Raw genomic sequence first — 20,762 nt, 5'->3', positions numbered from 1 at the left:
TAGTAATCATTATATATTCATTAGTGCAGTAATAGGTCCTTCCTCCATTTATAGTGTTAAAAAAAAAAAAAAATGTTGGAAATATTCTACGTACGGCAGAGAAAAGATATTTTTGTAAAAGTAAATTTAATCTCCATGATTCTCTCGCACCATGTTCAATTTTCCGTCTGTCGCTCGTCGTCTATTTTTTGGCATGCATATATAGAGCTTTCGAAGGCAACTTTGTGGGAAGAATGTCTCCTTGCTTTTTTACCTTCTTGGATTTCGTCGTAAAAGAGGAAAACTTGAGGTACTTCCTTCGTGGGAAAGCCGGGAGTAAAGCTCGCGACGAAAGACGTGGTCCGGGAAACTCGATATCGAATTTTCGCGCTACATAACACATGCGAGATGAATTCACGGCGTCGTTTCGGTTGTATACGCGGACGTAATAAATATTTAATGCGCGCGTAACATATAGGGTGTGTCGATGTACCACGGCATTTATATTCCACCTTTAAGAGAAGTTCCTCTTAAATTGAAAAAAATGACACGCGGGATCGTTGTTTGTCGCGACATTTTCGTTATAATACACAAAATTGTGTTAAACAATATTCGAATAAAAAAATACTGATCAATACTTAAATAAAAAGATATTAAGAAATGAATAAAAAATCTTGCTGAGATTAATTGTTAGGATATCGTTTATGATGCGAAGAACTGACATCTCTCTCAAGATAGCTTTCCAGTGATCGATTTTTCTGGAGATTGCATTCATTTTTCATAATTTGTATTGCTCACGCAGAAAACACATCCAGCGATTCCGTGATCGACGATGTCGTTTTCCGCGCAAAAATAAAAGTACAATGAGTGTATCACGATAGCAAATTCACATTGCTTTAGAAAGGAGAACATATTCGCGTGTTATGTGGTGCATAATTTATTCTCATCTCATTTTGACCATTTAATTGAAAGCCTTATCTGTCTAATATACTTTTTTAAATAAGTTTTGAAAGATTTTTAACTTAGTTAAATATCGAGTTCGATGGAAAATTATTACACGAATGTAATGTAAACATCTATGTATAATAGTGATCTGTTTATTCGCTCGGAACAGATAAAGTTATCCTGTAACTCGCTTGGCAGCGATTTTCTTGGGGCGGAGCGAGCCGCGCTGTCTGATCGTGTTAATTTTTGACAGATTTGTGAAAAATGGGCGACTTTGCGAGGTTATTGGCCGGTTACGCGAGTACCTAGAAACCCATATCAGACCCCGGCATCAATCACCTTGATTCACGCCTGATATGCCTGCCGTCTTTCGATTCGCCTTGGGGGATAATCCTGACGGATATCTTCTAAGAACGGAGTCCTTCGCCGTCGACTTGTAGGCGCGTCGCAGGATTATGCCAGCTTCTTAAAATATAAGAGCGATTTCACCGTCGAGTGAAAAGAGACATTCAGTCGGCTAGAATAATAATAGATATTAGATTTTTGACTTTATAAGAGAGAATCATCTGATTCTGCAATCTTGAGTGTGAACATGAAATCGCTATTAGTCTTCCACGACTTTTTACACACTAATTATAGAGAAGTCGATATTCTGAAGCTTCTTTTAATGATTTATGATGTGCTAAGTGGACTTATAAAGTATTATATAACACTCACGATCTTAATTTTTATAATAGTTTTTTTGTCAAGCTTGAAGATGATTTTTCTTTAACGAAAATATTGACTGTGAATTCGTCATTTACAATTTTCCATTGTATGTATTCTCCCTCCCTGGAGTAATTAAATCTCCAATTAAAATTGCTATAAAATCCGTTTGATTTTAAATAAAAAATGCCTGTTTTATTATCTACATGGCCTCTTTAAAGCGCGATCCTTTGCTTTTTGCTTTTAATGTAAAATCTATGCTATCAGAGTTTTGTTAAAATAGATTTTTCGATAGATATCAAAAATCCGTTAGATAATAAGCGAAATAAGAAACATTTTGTGCATTATTATTTATAATTATTTTACATGAAATTTTTTTACATTTATTCAATTGCCATGCTATTTTAATTAATCGTGTTATTGTTATACAAACTTCTTATCTTACTATATCACATATTATTGCAACCGCAGCTTTCTAGCTGCAGAAATGACTTCTTACCTTTGTTCATGGTTAATGAAGTTTTCAATCAGCTGCGCTCGATCCCACAAAGTTCCACAAGTATCATATATCGTGCACAAAGCAAAAGTTCTACAAACTTCCTAGTAAAATTCGTACTTAGTTCGTAAGCCACTAAAACCATTAACTATGCAGAGGTGCGTTGTTGCTATGTATTATTGCTATTTTGCCTGTGTGTGTGTCTGTGTGAATACGTTACACCAAACAGGTACTGCCGTACGCCTAATTTTCCACACTGATTATAGTTTGCTCTTCGAATATTCATTACTGTGTACTTTGCGCAATTCTGATGACTCGCAAAATGTTTTCTCTACACGAAGATCAATGTTTTCACAATTTATTCATAATAACGTACTTCCGCAAATATCGCATGAACTCGTCGTAATATAGAGCTGACTAATTATAGTTTCCTCTTTGAATTGTGCCCGCTAATTTATAATTTGACGCTTAATTTCATAAATTATGATACTATTGGCTGATATTTTCGCCTCTGAGTGTTCATATAATGTAACTTTGCAGGCAATTTCTGTTGCACGCAGCATAAAACGAGCTAATTATTTTGTATGCAGTTAATTACAGATTACAACGTCGTCGTTTATTTTGCGCGATTCTTGCATAATCTAAATTGAATTTTAATACTCTTAAATTCTGGCACAGAATTTTAAAGTCGCGTTTGGCGAGCATACAGTATGTACATATGTATGTACTAGGGCGAATGGCTGCATGTAAATTTGCTTGATTGCCGTCACGACACAAAATCTAGCGATACAGTGATATGGACAAAAACTCATACAATTCTGAACTTTCTCAGTTGTTGATTTTTGTTCGTTAGTATGTAGCCATATTTATCGTGCAATGAATATTTTTCCGCGAGCGGTCGATACTTTATCGCCGGCCCAGACTCGCAAACTATTTAACAAGCTTTACAAGATAGCAATATCTGCAATGATCTGTTCGTTGACGTTGCAATTCAATTTCCTAAGTTAGGAAAACATGCTTTACTGACATATAAATATTTCATGACTTATTCTTTTAGTCAATCGATTCTATTTTTGTTCAAAAATATTTATATCTATTGAAATATGTTGCAGTCTTTCTTTTAATGATGAAAAACATTTATTATTACATTCTGAATTTTTATTTATTCAATTTTATTATTTATATTCATTATTTTATTTTTTTTTAAATATATTGCTCCATTTTTCAAATGTATCGCTGTTCGATATTATCTGTTTTGACAAAATATTTTTTTAAACTAATTCTTTTAAAGTATTTAAATCTCTCTCAAACTCCGCTTGTTCGCTTAATTTTGTTAATTATATTTGTCAGATAATGATGAACAAAATCGATATAACTGGAAAGTAATAAATAAAATTAAATAGTTTTGTTACCGTAATCATGACAAATAAACGCCTTCTTCCTTTTCAGACGGACTACAATCGGCATTTGGAGCAATTATTCGAGCGCATGGCGACTCTGCTTATCGACAGTTTGCAAATGAAGATAACTGTCGAGAAATTGGATCAAGTTGCCAAGCTTCATGAACATCTGGAACAAGTACGACACCTATTCGGTAAGTGAAATGAGGTCATTAGCGCGCAAAACGCTTTTTGGCAAGAAAGAGAAATTTGATCTTCTTTATTGGAAACAATGCAATCTTATCACTCACAGACGAAAACGTCGCCGGCAGAACAATGGCCGCGGAAACCAAACTGTTCTTACATAAAATCGAGGAAATGTCGAAGTTAGTTTCGACGATGAAGCTCTGGATACCTTCTCACAAGTCGGAACTGCAAGATATCGAGTCGGGATTGCGGAATTTGTCGAGTTTCGTCAAGAAGGACGATTGCCTAAATGCAGGCGGAAAGTTCGAATGGGTGGACAGTGTATTAGTAAAGGTATTTCATAACGGCAAGTTTTTGTCGATTTTCTTGTCGCTGGAGAACTACGTCTCCATTACTAGCATTCGCAAATATTTTATGCGCACGTCGTCGAATATATAAGAGGATATTTTTGACAAAGGATTGCTCCAAAATATTCGTCGTACTTGAAGTGCTCGAGCTTGATTTAAGCAACTTTTATGCGGCAGTCTTTACGGCGCTTCTCATATTTTACATACCGCCGATGATAAAGTTGCACCACTTCGAACTTTAACTTCGCGCTGCCTTTCTCAATATTTTAGCCTTGACACACGATAATGTAGATGTTGCTAAAGTTTTAATAGAGTCAAAAATTGCGGCATACCGAACTCTTTTCTAACACATAAAGCTACTCCATTTATATATACGTTCTTGTTTTGTTGCAAAAACTTGATTTTTAGTAAAATGTTTGCATCTTTATAATTCTCCGTCTGCGTACAGTGCAAGCAAAAGAAATGAAAATTTAAACAAAACAGATTGAAAGAGTTTCCTAAGTTAACTTTATCTGTTATATGAAAAACTACACAATGATTTAAGATCTCATTTTTCGATTAGCAAAATATTTGCGTTATCTAGGACGGTGTAATAATGGAATCACTTTTTAGTGCTTGCAAGATGGTACTTGGCTGCTCATCGACCAGGTTAATCTATGCAGCCCCGCTGTATTAGACAGGCTTAATGGCCTGTTGGAGCCAAACGGTGTTCTTAGTATCGGCGAACGAGGTGTTGATAGCGAAGGCAATGTCGTTACTATTAAACCGCACGAAAACTTCCGTCTATTTCTAACCATGGATCCCCGATACGGTGACATTTCCAGGTAATTGCTTCCTTCATCCTAAAAAGGATCCTAAAATAATTCATCAGAAAAGTTGTAAAATTTACTTATTGCTATAAATTGAGTCTAGAAATCATATTAGTTTGCTAAATTTATGCGCATTTACTATGCAGTTATTAATATTTAACAGAGATGAAATAATTGCCAGCAAGATACCTTTATCATAATATGACATTTGAAAAAGATCATAATTATATAAATTATATAAATTTAGAATCATTTTTAATTGTGCGAAATGAAGGATAATTGTAGCGATTTTATCGCGATAGCGTAATATACTTTCCATTATCCATAACATGAGTCACGATTGGCGGTTTTAGGGCTATGCGTAACAGAGGCGTCGAGATTTACATGCTCGGTCCGAAGGAGAACATGGATTACAACGCGATCGATCTCAAATCTCTGCTGTTTAACGCCGGCATCGCAAGATCGGCATATCGCGATGTGTTACTTGAGATCCACAACATGATGTCGGAGGAAATCGTCGCTGCGGATCGGATCAGCACGATCGATCTGTTGCACGCCGCGTTCTTAGTGAAGCGGCGATTGCTGCGAGGATTCTCCGCGGAGCAATCGATCAGGAACGCGTGTATTGATGTCTACGTCAAAGCCAAATCGACGCGAGATCCGCGATTTAAGGAACAACTGATTTCTCTGATCGATGAAATCATCGAACGACACATCACGCACGACGAAGAAATTTCGGTGATCGATTTGGACGCCGCTACATGGAACGTGAAAAATCTGCAAGACAATTCGAAGCTCACTATAATCAGACAGCAAGGTTTATTGTTGAACGCGGCTGTGAAAATGCACGAATTGCGTCTAAAATCTAATTCGAATGATATTAGAAATACCATGACAACTAAGTTGTTAAATGATTTCTGCGGTTTTACTGAGAATTTTTACGACCATTTTGTGTTAAATATCGACGTAGCTGACGTATTGCCATATTTTTTGTTACATTTTTACGAACAATCTTCGCTAGATGATGCGTCACTGAGAAGCGCGTGGCTTTCAAAGATGCTACGAGAAAATGCAATATTTAACGTATTTGAAAAACACAGTTCGTTAATGATAAACTTAATCGTGCTATTTCGCTTCCGATCTGCAAATGTGGAAAGTTCGCTGCCCTGGGATTTGCAGCAACTCGTTGGGAACACGATATATGATGAGAACGAGACTGCTTACAGCGACGCGAATAAATTGGCACTATTGCTGTACACATACAGTATGATATTTGAAAATAATAGGGTGCTAATGAAAGCGTCGGAAATATTGGAGAACGAAAATTTGATATCTGTCAGAAAATACTGCAGCACTGTAGATGAAGGTATAAATTATTTATTTAATTATATAAAATATAAAAAATTAATTTTTTTCTCATTTGATTTTTTGGATAATAAAACTATAAATTAATTTATAAAAACACAGCTACTTCAACATGTGATTTCTATGATGTAGCATGTAATTTGTTTGTCAAAATAGTTTGATATTATAAATAGCAATTTATAATGTTCCCATTTTTAAGAAGGCGATTTATTATTTCTAATGATCTATTGTTATCACTTTTTATATAAAAACATTATTACTGGGCAAACTCTTTGATTTACAGGTACATTGCTTTGGCAATTAGGCGACAAGCCGCTTATAAGGAAATTCACACAATTGCTTGTGTACGTGAATTCCTGCATCGAGACGATTCTACGAGACGACAGTGTAAGCATAAATGTCGAAGAGTACGTCGAGCTGAGGAAAGAATTGAAGTGGCTTGCGAGATTTGAAAGGCTGGGTGAAATGACGCTCGTAGACAAGTCAAATAAATCCAAGGGCGTGTTCACGAACCTCGAGCAGATCTCTTCGCTGTTGTTAGTGCACTACAAGTGGCTGTTGAAATTCCTACGCAAACTGTTCGCAAGAAAGAGGTCTTCGAGCGAGAAGATAACTTGCGAGATCGAGCTGTTGTCGGAAGTTTTGAACAATCTAAACAACCAATTGATAACGATTCACGATCCTATGAAAAAGATAGCGAAGAGGATTAAGAAACACCTGAGACTCCCGCCGCCCCATTCTACAGAGCTCTGCATGCAGGTGCACTCAAGACTGAGAAAATTAACAAAAGATTTCAGTGTGAAGGACGAAGGTGTGAGTGTCCTGAAGCGAGAGCTCAAGCTCGTGTCCGTGCAGCTGAAGGATGCGCCGGCGATGCGATATCAAATGATCTCTCTGTGGAGCGACGTTTACTCCGAGGAAATAATCGGCGACGAGACCGCGGAAGCAGCTCTGCAGACTATTCTCGAGGTGGAGCGATTCTGCGACGACAGCCACATTCGTCTGCGAGTGCCTGCGGAAATCGAGAGCGTTCTGAGCAGAGTACGCTCACTTCCGGCAAAGGAAATGACGCAGCTGAACGTAAGGATACAGCTGTGGCCGATCTACGAGTACGTGTTTCTGTCGCTCGCCGGCGTTCTTCAGTGTGAGATATATGAGGATGCGAAAACGACTTCCGCTGTCACGGTGGCGGGATGCCTCGCGAGGTTCGCGGATGTGCCCGGTATACCGAGCGATCTGATGGGTCTGTTGAGCGCGATGACTCGAGTGGATGTCACGCTAGAAGAAAAGTACTTGCTGCTGCCGGAATTGTTCTACCGGCTTGCGCAATTCGTCCAGCAGTCTTACGCCATCAAGGATACGAGTTGTCTTTTGCACTGGAGCGGTGTGACGGAGGATGCGGAGGAATCGGTAACTTCTTACGTTCAACCCAAGGTTCGTGTTTATTTTTATTTTAATACAACTTTGCTGAACGCTTATTTCTTGCCAGAAATAATATGAGGAATTTTTCAAGATTTATTTGGCACTAATATTTTTATTCATACAATTGCAGTGTACAATTGAACTTTCTAAATCAATAATTAACAATTCTAAGTAAATTAGTAATTCTAAATAATAATTAATAATTTTTAATTAGCCATAAGTGTAGTTGTTTCATCGAATTTTTCTTCCAAATTTTTTACTATTTATCAATTTATTTATTTATATAATATATTTGTAGATGGAATGTTACTTCGATGGACCCATCCTCTTGAATCTAATACTGCAGTTAATGTTGCGCAAAACAAATCGAGAGAAGGAGAAGAATGCTCTCTCCACGGTCGCGCTCGGAACATACGCGGCGCAAACGGATCAACTGCAGTTACTGAGCGAGATCTTATGGCGCAACAGTGTTTCGTTAACAAGCAAACGATACGATTTGGCCAGCAACGATGTAGCAACGTTGACGTTTTATTTAGACTTGTACTTGTCTGCGATCGACAGAGTGAACGACAGGCATGACATTCGCAATCTGATTACGATTATACAGAGACAAGGCAGTAACGCGACAACAATAGAACAGAAGTTGCAACTCGATTATTTGCAACCGGTGGAGGAACTGCGTGAAGCATACGAAGAAATAAATACCATTGACGAGAAGAATGTCGGCGAAGAGGAACGTGTTCTTCGGCGAGGGAAAGCGTGGATGTTGCTCGGTTATATTCAGTCGTCGGTTTTTGGAAATTTAGATCTGATCGATCCCGTGCACAAAGTGCAGCTGAAGCTTGAATACCTCGAAGAGGACATTGCCGATTACAAAAAAGCAATATACGTCGCAATGTTGCAGAGTCGCGTTCTAGGAATATCAGCCGATGACCAACACCTTCATCCGAGAATCGCCGCCATGCAAAATTACGCGAAGCGCTTGCATCAGTCGCGTTGCGTCAAACAATTGAGATATTCGGGGGCGTTCAGATCACCGCTCGTCGACTTCACCTCGCTTAGAACGGACAGTGTCAATTTCAGGAACAATGTGGGTTCTTACAAAGTCATGAAGAAACAAATGAACAACTTGTGCACGATCGCGTACGAAATCCATTCAGGACGTTACACAACAGACGTTCAGACGAATTTGCAAGAAGCGGAAATCTGGAGCTTGTCGATTCAGCGATTCGCCGAGCAGATCGAGACGAAGTATCTGTCGGGTTTCCCGGACTTGGTTCTTCCGCTGCTGACGGCTCTGGCTCAACTGAATCACGGCGTTCGCATTCTGATTAGCGAAATCCGGCGACTGACGTCACTACAAAATCTCCGTAGAAACGGAGTGACCGATCTCGATTCTTTGATTTACAATCTAATTCGTTTCCCGACAATCGGCCGACAGCAGGAGAATCTTTTGAGCCTAAGCAGTTTGTGCGTTTCGGAAAACACGAGGAGTCTAATTAGCAAAAGCTTTTGTCAGACGGACGCGTTTGTCAGAATGCAAGAACAGTTCCGGATATTCAAGTCGGGTCTGTACGAGCTGCACAATCACGTGATTCTCAACAAAAATCTAACCAAATCACTATGGCGGAACGTGAACGAGCTGCTGCAGCAGATGGTTCTCATCTGGAAACAACAGCAACAGGAAGAGGAAAAGCGTGTCGCGGAAAGAGACAGTCTGTACAAGAACAAGACTGAAAGTTGCGGCGACACGCTGACGGAAGAAGAGGAGCTCGCTCTGGAAGTCCGCAAGTTGTTCCCCACGCATCGTGAAAAGGACTTTCACGATGTCGAAGACAGTTCGAAGGCTTCCCTCGGCCGGAAGAACGCGTCGCCGGAGTCGTGCGAGGCGAATTTCAGCTTCAGCGGTCTCATCACCAAGGACGACATCGCGGAAATCCAGCAGATCCACTCGAACATCGTCACGTCCTTCATCGCGTCCAAGTGGATGTGCAACAGTCCCGCCTCGACGACCTCGACAAACTACGTCGGACCTCTGATTCAAAGGTACAACACGGTGCACGCGATGCTCGATGATGTACTGCCGAGTCTAAGCGGCAAAGTCGCGATCAAATTGTACAACAGCCTGAGCCTGCTGGTCGCCTTGGGACTGCAAACAAATCGGGAAACGAGCACGGGTCGCGTCTCGTGGGAAAATTGCGGCGGGCGCGCAAAAGCGTACAATTTTTACAAGGATTGCGACGCGGAGGAAGTGAAGCAGTGCCTGCCACTGTGCGAGAACATCCTGAATCGCACCGATCAGCTGCTGGAGGAGTGGCCGGACCATCCGACGCTGCGATCAATACGGTGTATAATAGATAGACTCTACACGTTCCCGATCACCTCGCCCGTCTCCAGATTTCTCACCGGTCTGGAGTTGCTGCACGCCAAGGTGCACGAGTGGGAACAGAACGCACACAGAGGCGTCAGTATGATGGATCACGTATCGGCGTTGACGCAACAGATAATATCGTGGAGGAAGCTGGAGCTGTCATCCTGGAAGGGCTGCCTGGACGCGACGTACGAAGATCTCAGATCGGACACGTCCAAGTGGTGGTTCTTCTTGTACGCGCTGGTCGAGAGTTACATCACGAGGTCCACGAAGGACGACGCCGAGCTCTTCACTAGACAGAAGCTGATCGAATCGCTGGAGCGTTTCATGAACGAGTCGTCTCTCGTCGAGTTCGAGTCACGGTTGAATCTCTTATTGACCTTCCACTGTCACGTGTATTACTTCGAGGACAGTGACGACAGGAACGAGCTCTCGGCTATATTATGGAACATGTACAATTATTACAAACAGTTCGTGGACGACGTAAACGCGCGGATCGCCGCTTTGAAGGCGCCCATCGAGAGGAAGCTGAAGGACTTTGTCAAGATTGCGCGATGGAATGACTTCAACTACTGGGCGGTGAAAGAAGCGGTCGAGAAGACGCACCGCAGCCTGCACAAGTTTGTAAAGGAATTCCAAGACGTGCTCAAGCAAAATGTGTCTTCTTGCTTGATCGTAAAATCAGGCTCTTACGTCGCGGAGATTAGCAAGGACGATCAGAATCACCGGAAATACGCGATAAGCCCTGAAGACTTTACTGTAACGAAACTTTCACAATTTACGGACGTGAAAACGCTGTTCACAAGCGGACTCGTCGTCAAAGCGGAAGCGCTGTTGACGAAAGCCAAGCAGTTGTGCAAGAAGATAATCCTAATAAGTTCTTATCCGTACATTCGCTCAGAGCTCGAGCACTTCGTTGAAGGCTTTATGGAGCAGAGCGCGCGTCTCCGGAGCATGGAAGTCGACAGGAGCCTGCCGAAGGGCAGGCAGAAGTCGCAGGCGAAGAGCATCCTGCAGCAAAAGAAGATGACGCTCGCTAATTACTTTAAGACGCTGACGCGCATGGGCGTATCCTATCGCACTGGCGTGCTGACGCTGAAGAACAGCGCGGACAAGGTGATAGACTTCACTGTGTCACCCTTGGATCTGTCCGCGATCGACCGGTACTTCAGGCTGAAGAAGATCGATCAGCACGCACTGCTGCAGTGGCAGGGCTGCGAGAAATATTACTACAAGTCGCTCATCAGGCTGAATGCTCTCAACGCGATGCTCAACACAAGCCGGACCGACCTCGGACTGCAGAACATAGAACGTTGTCGAGGATATTCCGCGCACATGATGCTGATGGCGCACCGACAGAAAACGACGATTGTCCAGTCGTTCGATCGATTCTCCTCGCTTCGCGTGCAGATTTCAAATCTGTCCGAGACGCGCGAGCAGGATTCGAGTGTCTCGAAGCAACGCGAGGGCCGAGAGTGCGTCGAGGGCCTGAAGACGTTGCTCATCACGCTGGAGACCGGATTTGAGCAGTTGCTGCTGTTTCTGCAATGCTGCCCCGCGGAATCGCCGTCCGAACCGAACAGAGCTGTGCTCACGTTGAACACGAACGCGCTTCCCGTAATCGCCGCCTCTCGAAACGACGAAGTTTGGAGAAATGCGAACGTCCTGCTGAAGGACAGCCTGGATTGCATACAAGTGATCGCGAAACGCTTCCATGCCTTATTTGTGCCGTTCCAAGTGCTATCGGCGGATTATTCCGAACATTCCATCCGTGCTTCGTTCTTAAGTTCGAAGCACTTCGAATTATTGGCGGAATGCTGCGCGACGATCGAAGTTCTGAGAAAACGGTCTAAAGAATTGGAACAGTTATTTAAGAATGCGGATGTTGCGCATCCTATCTGCGAACATATAGTGTTCTTAGACGCGAAGATGGAATGCTTCCTTCGTAATTATGAAAAATTGCGAAGGCTCGCGGAAATCGAGAGTGGGAAGCAATTAAAAGAGAATGATAACGATATCAAACAGTATGAGTTAGCTCTAGAACAATTAATAAGCACGATATTACTTGTCATACAGAAGAAATATAAAAATCACATTAATTTGAACGACGACGTGACACATTCAAATGAACAGTTGAATAATAATGAAAATGATAATGATAACGAGGAGGAAGAAATCGAAGAAAACCAAATGAGCGAGAAACTTGTTGAATTCCTTGAAAAGGATATAACCGAATTGAAGTTGTCTACAATATCCGAATCATTTTCCAATCTTTTGCTATCGTTGAATCAATTCGACCTACAATCAGCGAATTATTGTATCAGGTAAAATTATTTAACATTTCAAGCAGCATAAATAATTTTTAAACGTGACACATATTTAAAAAATATATTTTATGTATAAACGAAAAATATATTAAAATTTCGTAAACGTAGAAACTATAAATTTCTGTTTTTCTATTGGATTTAAATGAGAATATTTTCTGCGATAAGGATTGATTGATAAACGTATATTATTTTTTTCAGATTGCTCCTAAAATGTTTGCCACTGCTGGAACAATATATTTTGCTCGCCCAGTTTTACTTAAACGAGCAAGTGGCATCGTTTCGCATTACATGCAAAATGCTGTATTTGCAATTGAGTGTCTTCTTAGACCTGGCTGCAAATGGATTCTGTGTGCCAAAGGATTTAGATCTCGAGGAGGGCGAGACGGACGAATCAGGCGAGAAGACGGAGAAGGGCGGGATGGGTTTAGCCGATGGCGAAGGAACAAAGGACGTCTCCGACAGAATAGAATCCGAGGATCAGCTTGAGGAAGCGAAACCCGCCGGTCAGGAGCAGGAAAAACAAGATGATAAAACTTGCAAGGAGGAGGAGAAGGGCATCGATATGTCCGAGGATTTCGACAGCAAGCTTCAAGATATGGAGAAGGGCGACGAAGATGAAGAACAGAGCGACAATGACGAAGAGAACGATCTGGACAAGGAAATGGGAGAGACGGGCGAAGGCGCGGAGCAGTTAGACAAGGAAATATGGAATGACGATGAGGAGGAATCGGAAGAGGATGACCAACAGCCGGAAAATGATGAGGACGAAAAAGAGGGCACGGGCGAGCAAATCGGTGAGAAGGAAATGGGCGCGAAGAATGACGAAGACAAGAAGAAGCAGCACGACGATAACGACACGGATCGCGAGGAAAGTCAAGAGGAAAATAAAAAAGAAATAAACGAACTAGAGGAACCCGAAGTGGATGAAGACCAAATTAATCCTTATCACGGCAAGTTCCAGCCCCCACCGGAACCCGAACCGCTCGAGTTGCCGGAAGACATAAATTTGGACGATGAGGAAGGCAAGGAAAACAACGGCGGCGAAGAGGAGAATCCATTCGACATCGATGAGATGAAAGATTCACACCCGCCGCCGGAGAAGCAGCAGGATACGGAAGTTGAAAAAGAAGCTGACGGGAATAAAGAAAACGATGAGGAAGATTCTAGCGAAGATGAGGATGGAAATATGAACACGGACGGACAAGAAACACGGGAAGAACCGGAAGGCGATAACGAAAAGGAAGAGAAAAGTGGGGAGGGCGCGGAAGCCGAGAACAAAGACGAGGAACAGAATCAGGATGAAGAGGAGAAGCTGCAGGAAAAGGCGGCGCCGAGTGCAAATGATGCGAGCGAGCAAATGGATGCTGCGCAACAAGTTGAGGAAGCTGCAGAAGGTTCGCGGGACACGGTGGCGCAACAGCCGGACGCGAAGAATCAACAGGAAGCATCGGCCGAGAACACTCAAGAGGACAGCAGCGACAAAGGCAGCGGCCAATCGCAGTCGGTGCAGCAAGAAAGCGGACATAGCGGTTCGTCCAAGCAGGAGACCGTGTCAGCTTCGAAGAGAAACGCGATGTCGAAACCGAACGAAAAGAGGAAGAATCCGGGCGAGAGCAGCGAGGATCGCAGTTTGCTGGACAGATTTGAGCCCTCGCTGAAGAAACTGAAGACCATCTACACGCAGGACGAAGTATCGAAGAATGAAAAGGAAGATGATTCAGGTAACGCTGATGGCAACGAGGCCGAGATGGCTCAGCACATCAAGGATTCCGAAAGATTCGATGATTACACGCTGGACGCCGCGACGGAGGATCAGGCCAAGCAACAAGCTTCCACGGAAAAAGAAGAAGAAAGTCAGGCGGAGAAAAAGGATGACACCATGGACGTGGAGATGCACGAAGACGAGAAGAGCGATAAGATGGATGATAAAGTAATCGAGCAGAAGCCCGAGAAGATTTCGGAGGCTGTGGACAACAAACGCAAGAAGGATTCCGATGGGAAAAGGAACAACGCGGAGGACAGTCAGATAGAGACAGTGGAGCTCGAAGGAGAAACAGTGGAAACTATGCACGTGCAGAGAGGAAATGAGTCTACATTTCACACGATGGAGAGGAACTTGGAAGAGAACGATCCTGATTCGAATTATGTGGAAAGGAATCGATTCGAAGTGGAAAAGATGCTACGAGAATGGACGCAGACGCCGTCCACGGAGGAAGCCGCTGCTGCGTGGAATTGTCTGTGCTCGGTCACAGACGCTGCGGCTAGAGACTTGTCGGAGAAATTAAGACTGATTTTGGAGCCCACGCAGGCATCGAGGCTGAAAGGCGATTACAAGACGGGTAAACGCATCAACATGCGGAAGATCATTCCCTACATAGCCAGCCAATTTCGCAAGGATAAGATCTGGCTTAGGCGCACAAAGCCCTCCAAACGCGACTATCAAATTGTCCTCGCGCTGGACGACTCCCTCAGCATGGCGGATACTCAGTCCGCAGAATTAACCTTCGAATCTTTATCGTTAATTAGCAAAGCTATGACGTATCTGGAAGTAGGGCAATTTAGTGTCGTAAACTTCGGAGAAGATGTAAAGATGCTGCATCCTTTTGGGGAGGCTTTTACCGAACAATCTGGATCTAGGTATGCCTTATTTTTATTTAATAAATATCTGTAAATATTTCATTTAGAAGTTAAACAGGAGTTTGTAAATAGTTTAATTGAATATAAGCTGAATGTATGTATGCGATTCGAGAATAATTTGATAAACGATATTAAATTTAAGCAGAATCTCAATTGTGCATGATGTGATTTAATTTTACTTAATATGTATTATAAAAATTGGAATATATTATAATTGTTTTCCTTTTTTACAGGCTAATACAAGAAATGAGATTTGATCAAAGGAAGACGCGGGTCGATCAATTAGTCAATTTTACAGTGGATATGTTTGAAGGTCAACATACTACATCCGATAATGCTAAGTTACTGGTAGTGCTGTCGGATGGCAGAAATATATTTGCAGAAGGAATGACAAAAGTGATTCGTGCCGTGAGAAGAGCTAGACTAGTGGATATCTTTTTAGTCTTTGTAATAATGGATAATCCAAAAAGTCAGGTAATTTTCGATCGATTCATTATTTTAATAATTCGTTACGGTCTTAAAAATTCAATTAATTTATTAGATTAAAAGGAAGTTATTAAAGATCCATTTTTTTTTTCAGTATTCCATACTGGATGTTCGTACGCCTGTATTTAATGAAGAGGGAAAGTTCTTAGAACTTCGATCATATATGGATTCTTTTCCATTTCCATTCTACATAATTCTTAGGGATATAAACACGTTACCAGGTGTTCTGAGCGATGCTTTACGTCAATGGTTTGAAGTTGTTGGAAAAATTGATACTTAAGTAGAAGTTCTAGATGCATATTGTAATGCACACTAGAAAAATAAATAAGAATAGAATGGATGTTATTTTTTACTAATGAACATAATTGGCCATTAAAAAGTTGTTTCAGAAATTTATATGTATTTATTGTATTCACGTATTAATTCTTAATTATTGTTTTATGTTAAATATGTATTATATAAATATGTATATACGAAATTGTGGTAAAAAACATAAATACACGTCAGTGATTATGAAAAATTACTAATTGATTTTAAATTAAAATTTATCTTATAAAGCTATATAGAATTGAATCATATCATAAATAATTAAACTGTGTTTAAGTTTCTTACCATTCAACTTCACAAATCAAATTTAATCATTTCAAATTAAATCATTTGATTCAATTCTCGCAACCTATGTTTTTTCATAAATTTTTACATATTAATATTTGTTTTCTAATTAATAATATCTATAAATTTATTATAAAATAATGAACATAACTAATTATCACTTAAGTTGCTATTTTTATATGAAGTATTGGATTATAAATGATATCTCGCACTAGTAGTAGGTGTGCATTGTTCCTGCACAATTTATGCAATTTATTAAGAGTATTATAAAATTCAAGTATTTTGTACTAAGCTCAACCAGCTTCTACCTTCTCCTTCAGTCGAAGGAAATCTGATTTGCACCAGTCGCACGTTCTTGTCTTCCACTGTAGTCGGTACAACAATCGTCTCGCCTTCCTCATTTTCGTTATAAGTATACACCGTTTCCACTTGATCCGCTGTATCAGTTTTGCATTCTGCTTCATTCTCTTGGAAATCCATCTGTGAGAAAAGATATAGTGTAGAGAAATGAACATCTTAACAAGTTTTTAAGAAATATTGCTATTTTACTTCTCCATCGACAAGATGATCTACTCCGTTGCTTACATTTTCTTCCGCGGGTATGCTTAATACAACATCCTCTTCGTTGTATATCTGGTCATCTTCTTGCTGTATAATCACGTGCTCCTTCAATTCGGTTACGTACAACCCAGTTTCGTCCAGCTAAATGAATAATGATTAGAATTAGTATTAGTATTAATATTCTGTGTAAAATTCAGCACGATAAAATAAATATAAATGCGTTTTGAATCATTTAAATTATTAAATTAATCGATTTAATTATATTAAATTTATAGTATAAGTATATTTATAAGTATACTTCAGTTTTTTTATGAATGCATAACATTGCACAAAAAATTGACATGACTATGTTATGTGTACAGAAAAAATTTACCTGTTCGCTGTCTTCCATTGTTGTTTCTTCCATCAATAATTCATCCTCATTTTCAGGAATTGTTATTACTTGATCGTCTTCCGTTGTCAATCGCGGCTGATTCACTACTATGGTATCATTTAAGTGACCCTAATTAATAATTCATAAATTAAATAATACTCCCGATAACTCGTCCGTATATTGTAATATTATATCGTATAACGGAATGATGATTAATAAAAGTGAAAATAAACATTTAAGGGATACGATTTATGATTAAAGAATTAATGCTTGTTAGTGTATTACCTGAGTTTGCATATGTGCGTAGAGTAATGGTTTTCTCATAAAGCCCATGCCGCACACCAAACACTCATACGGCTTTTTATCGCTATGTATAAATCTATGCGCATTTCTGTTATCTCTACTATTAAATGCTTTACCGCAAACCTGAAAAAGTATATTGAATTCAGAAAAATTAAGGTTAATTACTAAATTAATAAATTAATGTAAAAAGAAGCGAAATGAGACGCAAGTGCATCGTTTTAATAGCAATCTTAAAGGACGTACCTCACAAAGATACGGCTTTTCTCCGGTATGTATACGCCTATGCTTCTTAAAGTGCTCAGGATAGACAAAGGTGGCTGTACATATGTCGCATTTAAACGGTCTTTCGCCGGTGTGCGCCGCTTTTATATGATAATCCAGCAGTCTCCTCCTTTTAAAACCTTTTCCACAATCGTCGCACTTGTAACGCTTGTCGTTATAGTGTGTTGCTCGCTTGTGAGATTGTAGGTTTGACCTTTGACTGAGAACAACATTAAAATTTTTTATCATCGTCCACAAGTAATTAACGGATGCGCAGAGGATTAATTGTAATCCTTCAATTTCTGCCGCGCAAACACTCACCTAAATGTTGCTCCACAAAACTCGCACTGATACGGTTTCTCACCTGTGTGAGTTCGCTCGTGATCACGTATTTCCGCTTTACGAGCGAATGCTTTACCACACAATCGGCATATGAAGGGTTTATAACCAGTATGTACTATGTTGTGCACCTCCAGATTATGTGGAGAACCAAAAGCTTTACCTTTAGTTGAAAAGAAAGATGAATGTTAGTGAATGAATGAGAAAATAAAAGATAATTGTTAAATTGTATGTGTGTAATAAAAAAAATACATATATATACAATTTATTGAAAATATTAAAAATGTTTAACATATAAAATATATATAAATCTTACCGCATTGATGGCATACATATTCCTTTATGCAGTTATGCGTTCGTTCATGTTGATTCAGATTTTGCTGGCTCAAGAACGTTTTATTGCAGTAGCCACACTCGAACGGTCGAGGTCTTAGTTCGTGCGTCTTTACGTGCGCCTTATAAGTATACTTGGATGCGAAATCTTTGTTGCAGACTTCGCACACGTATGGACGAACGCCCGTGTGTGTATTCATATGTTCATCTAACAAGTTTTTGGAACTGAAACAGAAATAATTTATTTCTTTTATATCTTATAATTATATACTTTATTTTCACACATGATGATGCTGTACCTGTATTTCTTTCCACATGTGCTACAGGACCATGACTTCACTTGTGGATAATGTATCCTTTTATGAATGCGGAACAATCGTAAGTTGCTAAATATTCTATTACATATCTCACACTGGAAATCCCCTTCCTCTTTTGCAACATGATCGTCGAGATGCATAGAAAGCTCGGTTCTTTTTCTGAAATCCTGTCCGCATATGTCACAAATGTACAAGCGAGTCTCGTGCACTTCTTTCATATGTGCCATAATAGCTTTAGCATCGCCTGCAAATTTGTCTTCGTCTGTACATAGTAAACAAGTATACGAAGATTCCTCTCTAAGAAATATCTGAAAAAATACAATATTTATATATTACAATTTCTCTAACTTGCTGTCCAAAATATGAATATATTCCATGCATATAATTTTTCATACATACTTGTTCTTGAACAGGTTCTATTTTCATATTAACTTTGCTCTTCTTCGATTTGGCTTTGCCATTAGAAGTATTCGATGTTTTCATTTCTTCAACTTTAAGTACAATGTTTTCCGGTTCTACATGTGAGTCGTCTTTTTCTTCTTCCTCTTCCTCCTCCTCCTCTTCTTCTTGCTCTTGCGTATCCTCCTCTGGCATATATTCCTTATCGTCTTGCACATCCTACGAGTAATAATACAATTAAACATTGTAAATTATATATATAATTAATTTTTATCAAAATTTTTATGGTGTCTTACCTCTGCTACAGTGCTTTGACTTTCTGTATTGTCTGTATAATCATGGTCGTTATATTCTTCGTCATTGTGAAATGTATTAGATGATTTCTTTGCTGCTTTTTTATAATTATTAAATAATTCTATTTTGACTTCCATTAATCTACTTTCAAGTTCATCAATCTGAAATCATTAAAATAATGCAATGTAGCTTTTTAATAAAAAAATTCTGTTATAAAAAAATGTTGCTTACGCAATATCTTACCTCATTAAATAACTTGAAGCATTTTTTACAAATGACAAGGGAATGTACAGACTTCTCATTAACTTCTATTTCTAAGACATCTGCTATAATCTCCGCAAGAGGCTTTTCAGAAGCACTTGTAACAGCAGAATCATTAAAGATGCGTACACTATTTCTAGTGGATACTCCAACTTTACTGTCGCACACTAAGCAGTGTGTAGAATCTTTATCGGAATCAGCAGTCATTTTTTTTCTCTGTAATTATAATAAGTTGATGAACAGTGATATAGATTTAAGTTTGAATTAAATTTTAAAATTTTATATTTAAATATCTTATTCTCAATGATTTAATGAAACTCAATTTAAAAACAAACTAATTTTTTAGGCTTAAAATATGAATTATTACTAAATCTCATATTATATATATTATATAGTCGCAATTATCTATATACAAATATATATCTTTACGCAATACAAAATATTTTGATTCATTATTGTAATTTAACATAAAAAAAGTTTGATAAATTATAATTGATATTTACTACTGCAAATATTAGATTGAACAATGTTAAAATGCCGAGCGTCTCAACGCTCGTTTCGTTAGTGCTATACGAAATCAGTTCACCTATATCGCGGCTTTGGCGCTAAATGTGGCCATTCCCATCCCATCCCACGTTTATATTTTCGTATCGATGCAAATAAATCGAACGATCGTATTTAGCGCTAGATATAGTCTAGGAGACGTGAGAAAAACTTGTTGGCATGCTTGAGTAACTACGAGAAACCTGAAGCCTACAATCGGCAGCGTGTGTCAGTGTTGAACATGGCCACCCGCCGTTTTATCTGCCATGTTTACATCAAACGCGACTTTCACTGACAAAATTTAGAACAGTTTGAGAGTTTGATATTGCATAACCATGTAATATCGCCAAATGCAACACTACCTGAAGCATGGAATCATGCAATAATAATTCCAACAAGCATCATATGACCATGTGAGGTGCGCCGTGTTCGACCGGAGCGAGACACACAGCACACAGAAAGAGGCGGATATAACAATGATAAATTGTAAAAAGTTGCCAGCACTGACTTGAAATTTTCGTTCCCCGATGCGGACGATTGGCAGCGAACGAGGAGCAGGCGAGCGGTTCTAGCGATGGCGTTCACATTTATACGATATCAACTGGATGATGCCGTGGCGCGCTTGGTGGAATTCTGAAAATGGCGACCTGTGAAACTTGGAGTGTATTTGGCGCCGAACGTTTTCACTCTC

The 20,762-nt window shown here is 39.7% G+C and overlaps 2 protein-coding genes across 7 annotated transcripts in view; one reads left to right on the top strand and one right to left on the bottom strand.

Annotated features, from left to right (window-relative positions):
- LOC105678932 (midasin) overlaps nucleotides 1-15,867 on the top strand; it is a 96,346-nt gene extending 80,479 nt beyond the window's left edge. The window contains exons 12-20 of the mRNA XM_067350904.1: nucleotides 3,575-3,719; nucleotides 3,818-4,044; nucleotides 4,671-4,882; nucleotides 5,221-6,233; nucleotides 6,516-7,666; nucleotides 7,953-12,349; nucleotides 12,551-14,989; nucleotides 15,223-15,463; nucleotides 15,570-15,867. Coding sequence (XP_067207005.1) covers nucleotides 3,575-3,719; nucleotides 3,818-4,044; nucleotides 4,671-4,882; nucleotides 5,221-6,233; nucleotides 6,516-7,666; nucleotides 7,953-12,349; nucleotides 12,551-14,989; nucleotides 15,223-15,463; nucleotides 15,570-15,755 — 10,011 coding nt within the window. The 3' untranslated portion in view covers nucleotides 15,756-15,867. The remainder of the gene's footprint in view (nucleotides 1-3,574; nucleotides 3,720-3,817; nucleotides 4,045-4,670; nucleotides 4,883-5,220; nucleotides 6,234-6,515; nucleotides 7,667-7,952; nucleotides 12,350-12,550; nucleotides 14,990-15,222; nucleotides 15,464-15,569) is intronic.
- Nucleotides 15,868-16,302: 435 nt separating this feature from the next.
- On the bottom strand, nucleotides 16,303-20,721 carry LOC105678939 (zinc finger protein ZFP2-like). 6 transcript variants are annotated; one of them, XM_012378664.2, is made up of 12 exons: nucleotides 20,580-20,721; nucleotides 19,511-19,744; nucleotides 19,270-19,428; nucleotides 18,974-19,192; nucleotides 18,557-18,882; nucleotides 18,241-18,482; nucleotides 17,907-18,087; nucleotides 17,568-17,805; nucleotides 17,307-17,447; nucleotides 17,022-17,150; nucleotides 16,637-16,789; nucleotides 16,303-16,567 (listed from the first exon to the last, which is right to left on the bottom strand). In XM_012378664.2, exons 2-12 carry the CDS (start codon nucleotides 19,733-19,735, stop codon nucleotides 16,361-16,363), a joined length of 2,220 nt encoding a protein of 739 aa, XP_012234087.1. In that variant the 5' UTR covers nucleotides 19,736-19,744; nucleotides 20,580-20,721; the 3' UTR covers nucleotides 16,303-16,360. The 6 variants fall into 6 exon arrangements, with proteins under 6 accessions (XP_012234087.1, XP_012234086.1, XP_012234090.1 ...); XM_012378663.2 differs by lacking the exon at nucleotides 20,580-20,721 and adding an exon at nucleotides 20,434-20,573; XM_012378667.2 differs by lacking the exon at nucleotides 20,580-20,721 and adding an exon at nucleotides 20,434-20,573 and having other exon boundaries at nucleotides 16,673-16,789.
- Nucleotides 20,722-20,762: the final 41 nt, after the last annotated feature.

Source organism: Linepithema humile, chromosome 3 (assembly GCF_040581485.1).
Source record: "Linepithema humile isolate Giens D197 chromosome 3, Lhum_UNIL_v1.0, whole genome shotgun sequence".
NCBI classification, from domain to species: Eukaryota; Metazoa; Arthropoda; class Insecta; order Hymenoptera; family Formicidae; genus Linepithema; species Linepithema humile.
The sequence above is the reverse complement of the archived record's forward strand: the minus strand, read 5'-3'. Positions and strand labels throughout refer to the sequence as shown.

Coding starts and splice junctions, on each gene's coding strand:
- LOC105678939 (XM_012378663.2), bottom strand. Junction 17,806..17,906: donor TTTTGTGGAGCAACATTTAG/GTGAGTGTTTGC, acceptor TGTTGTTCTCAG/TCAAAGGTCAAACCTACAAT. Junction 17,151..17,306: donor ACGCACATATGCAAACTCAG/GTAATACACTAA, acceptor ATTATTAATTAG/GGTCACTTAAATGATACCAT.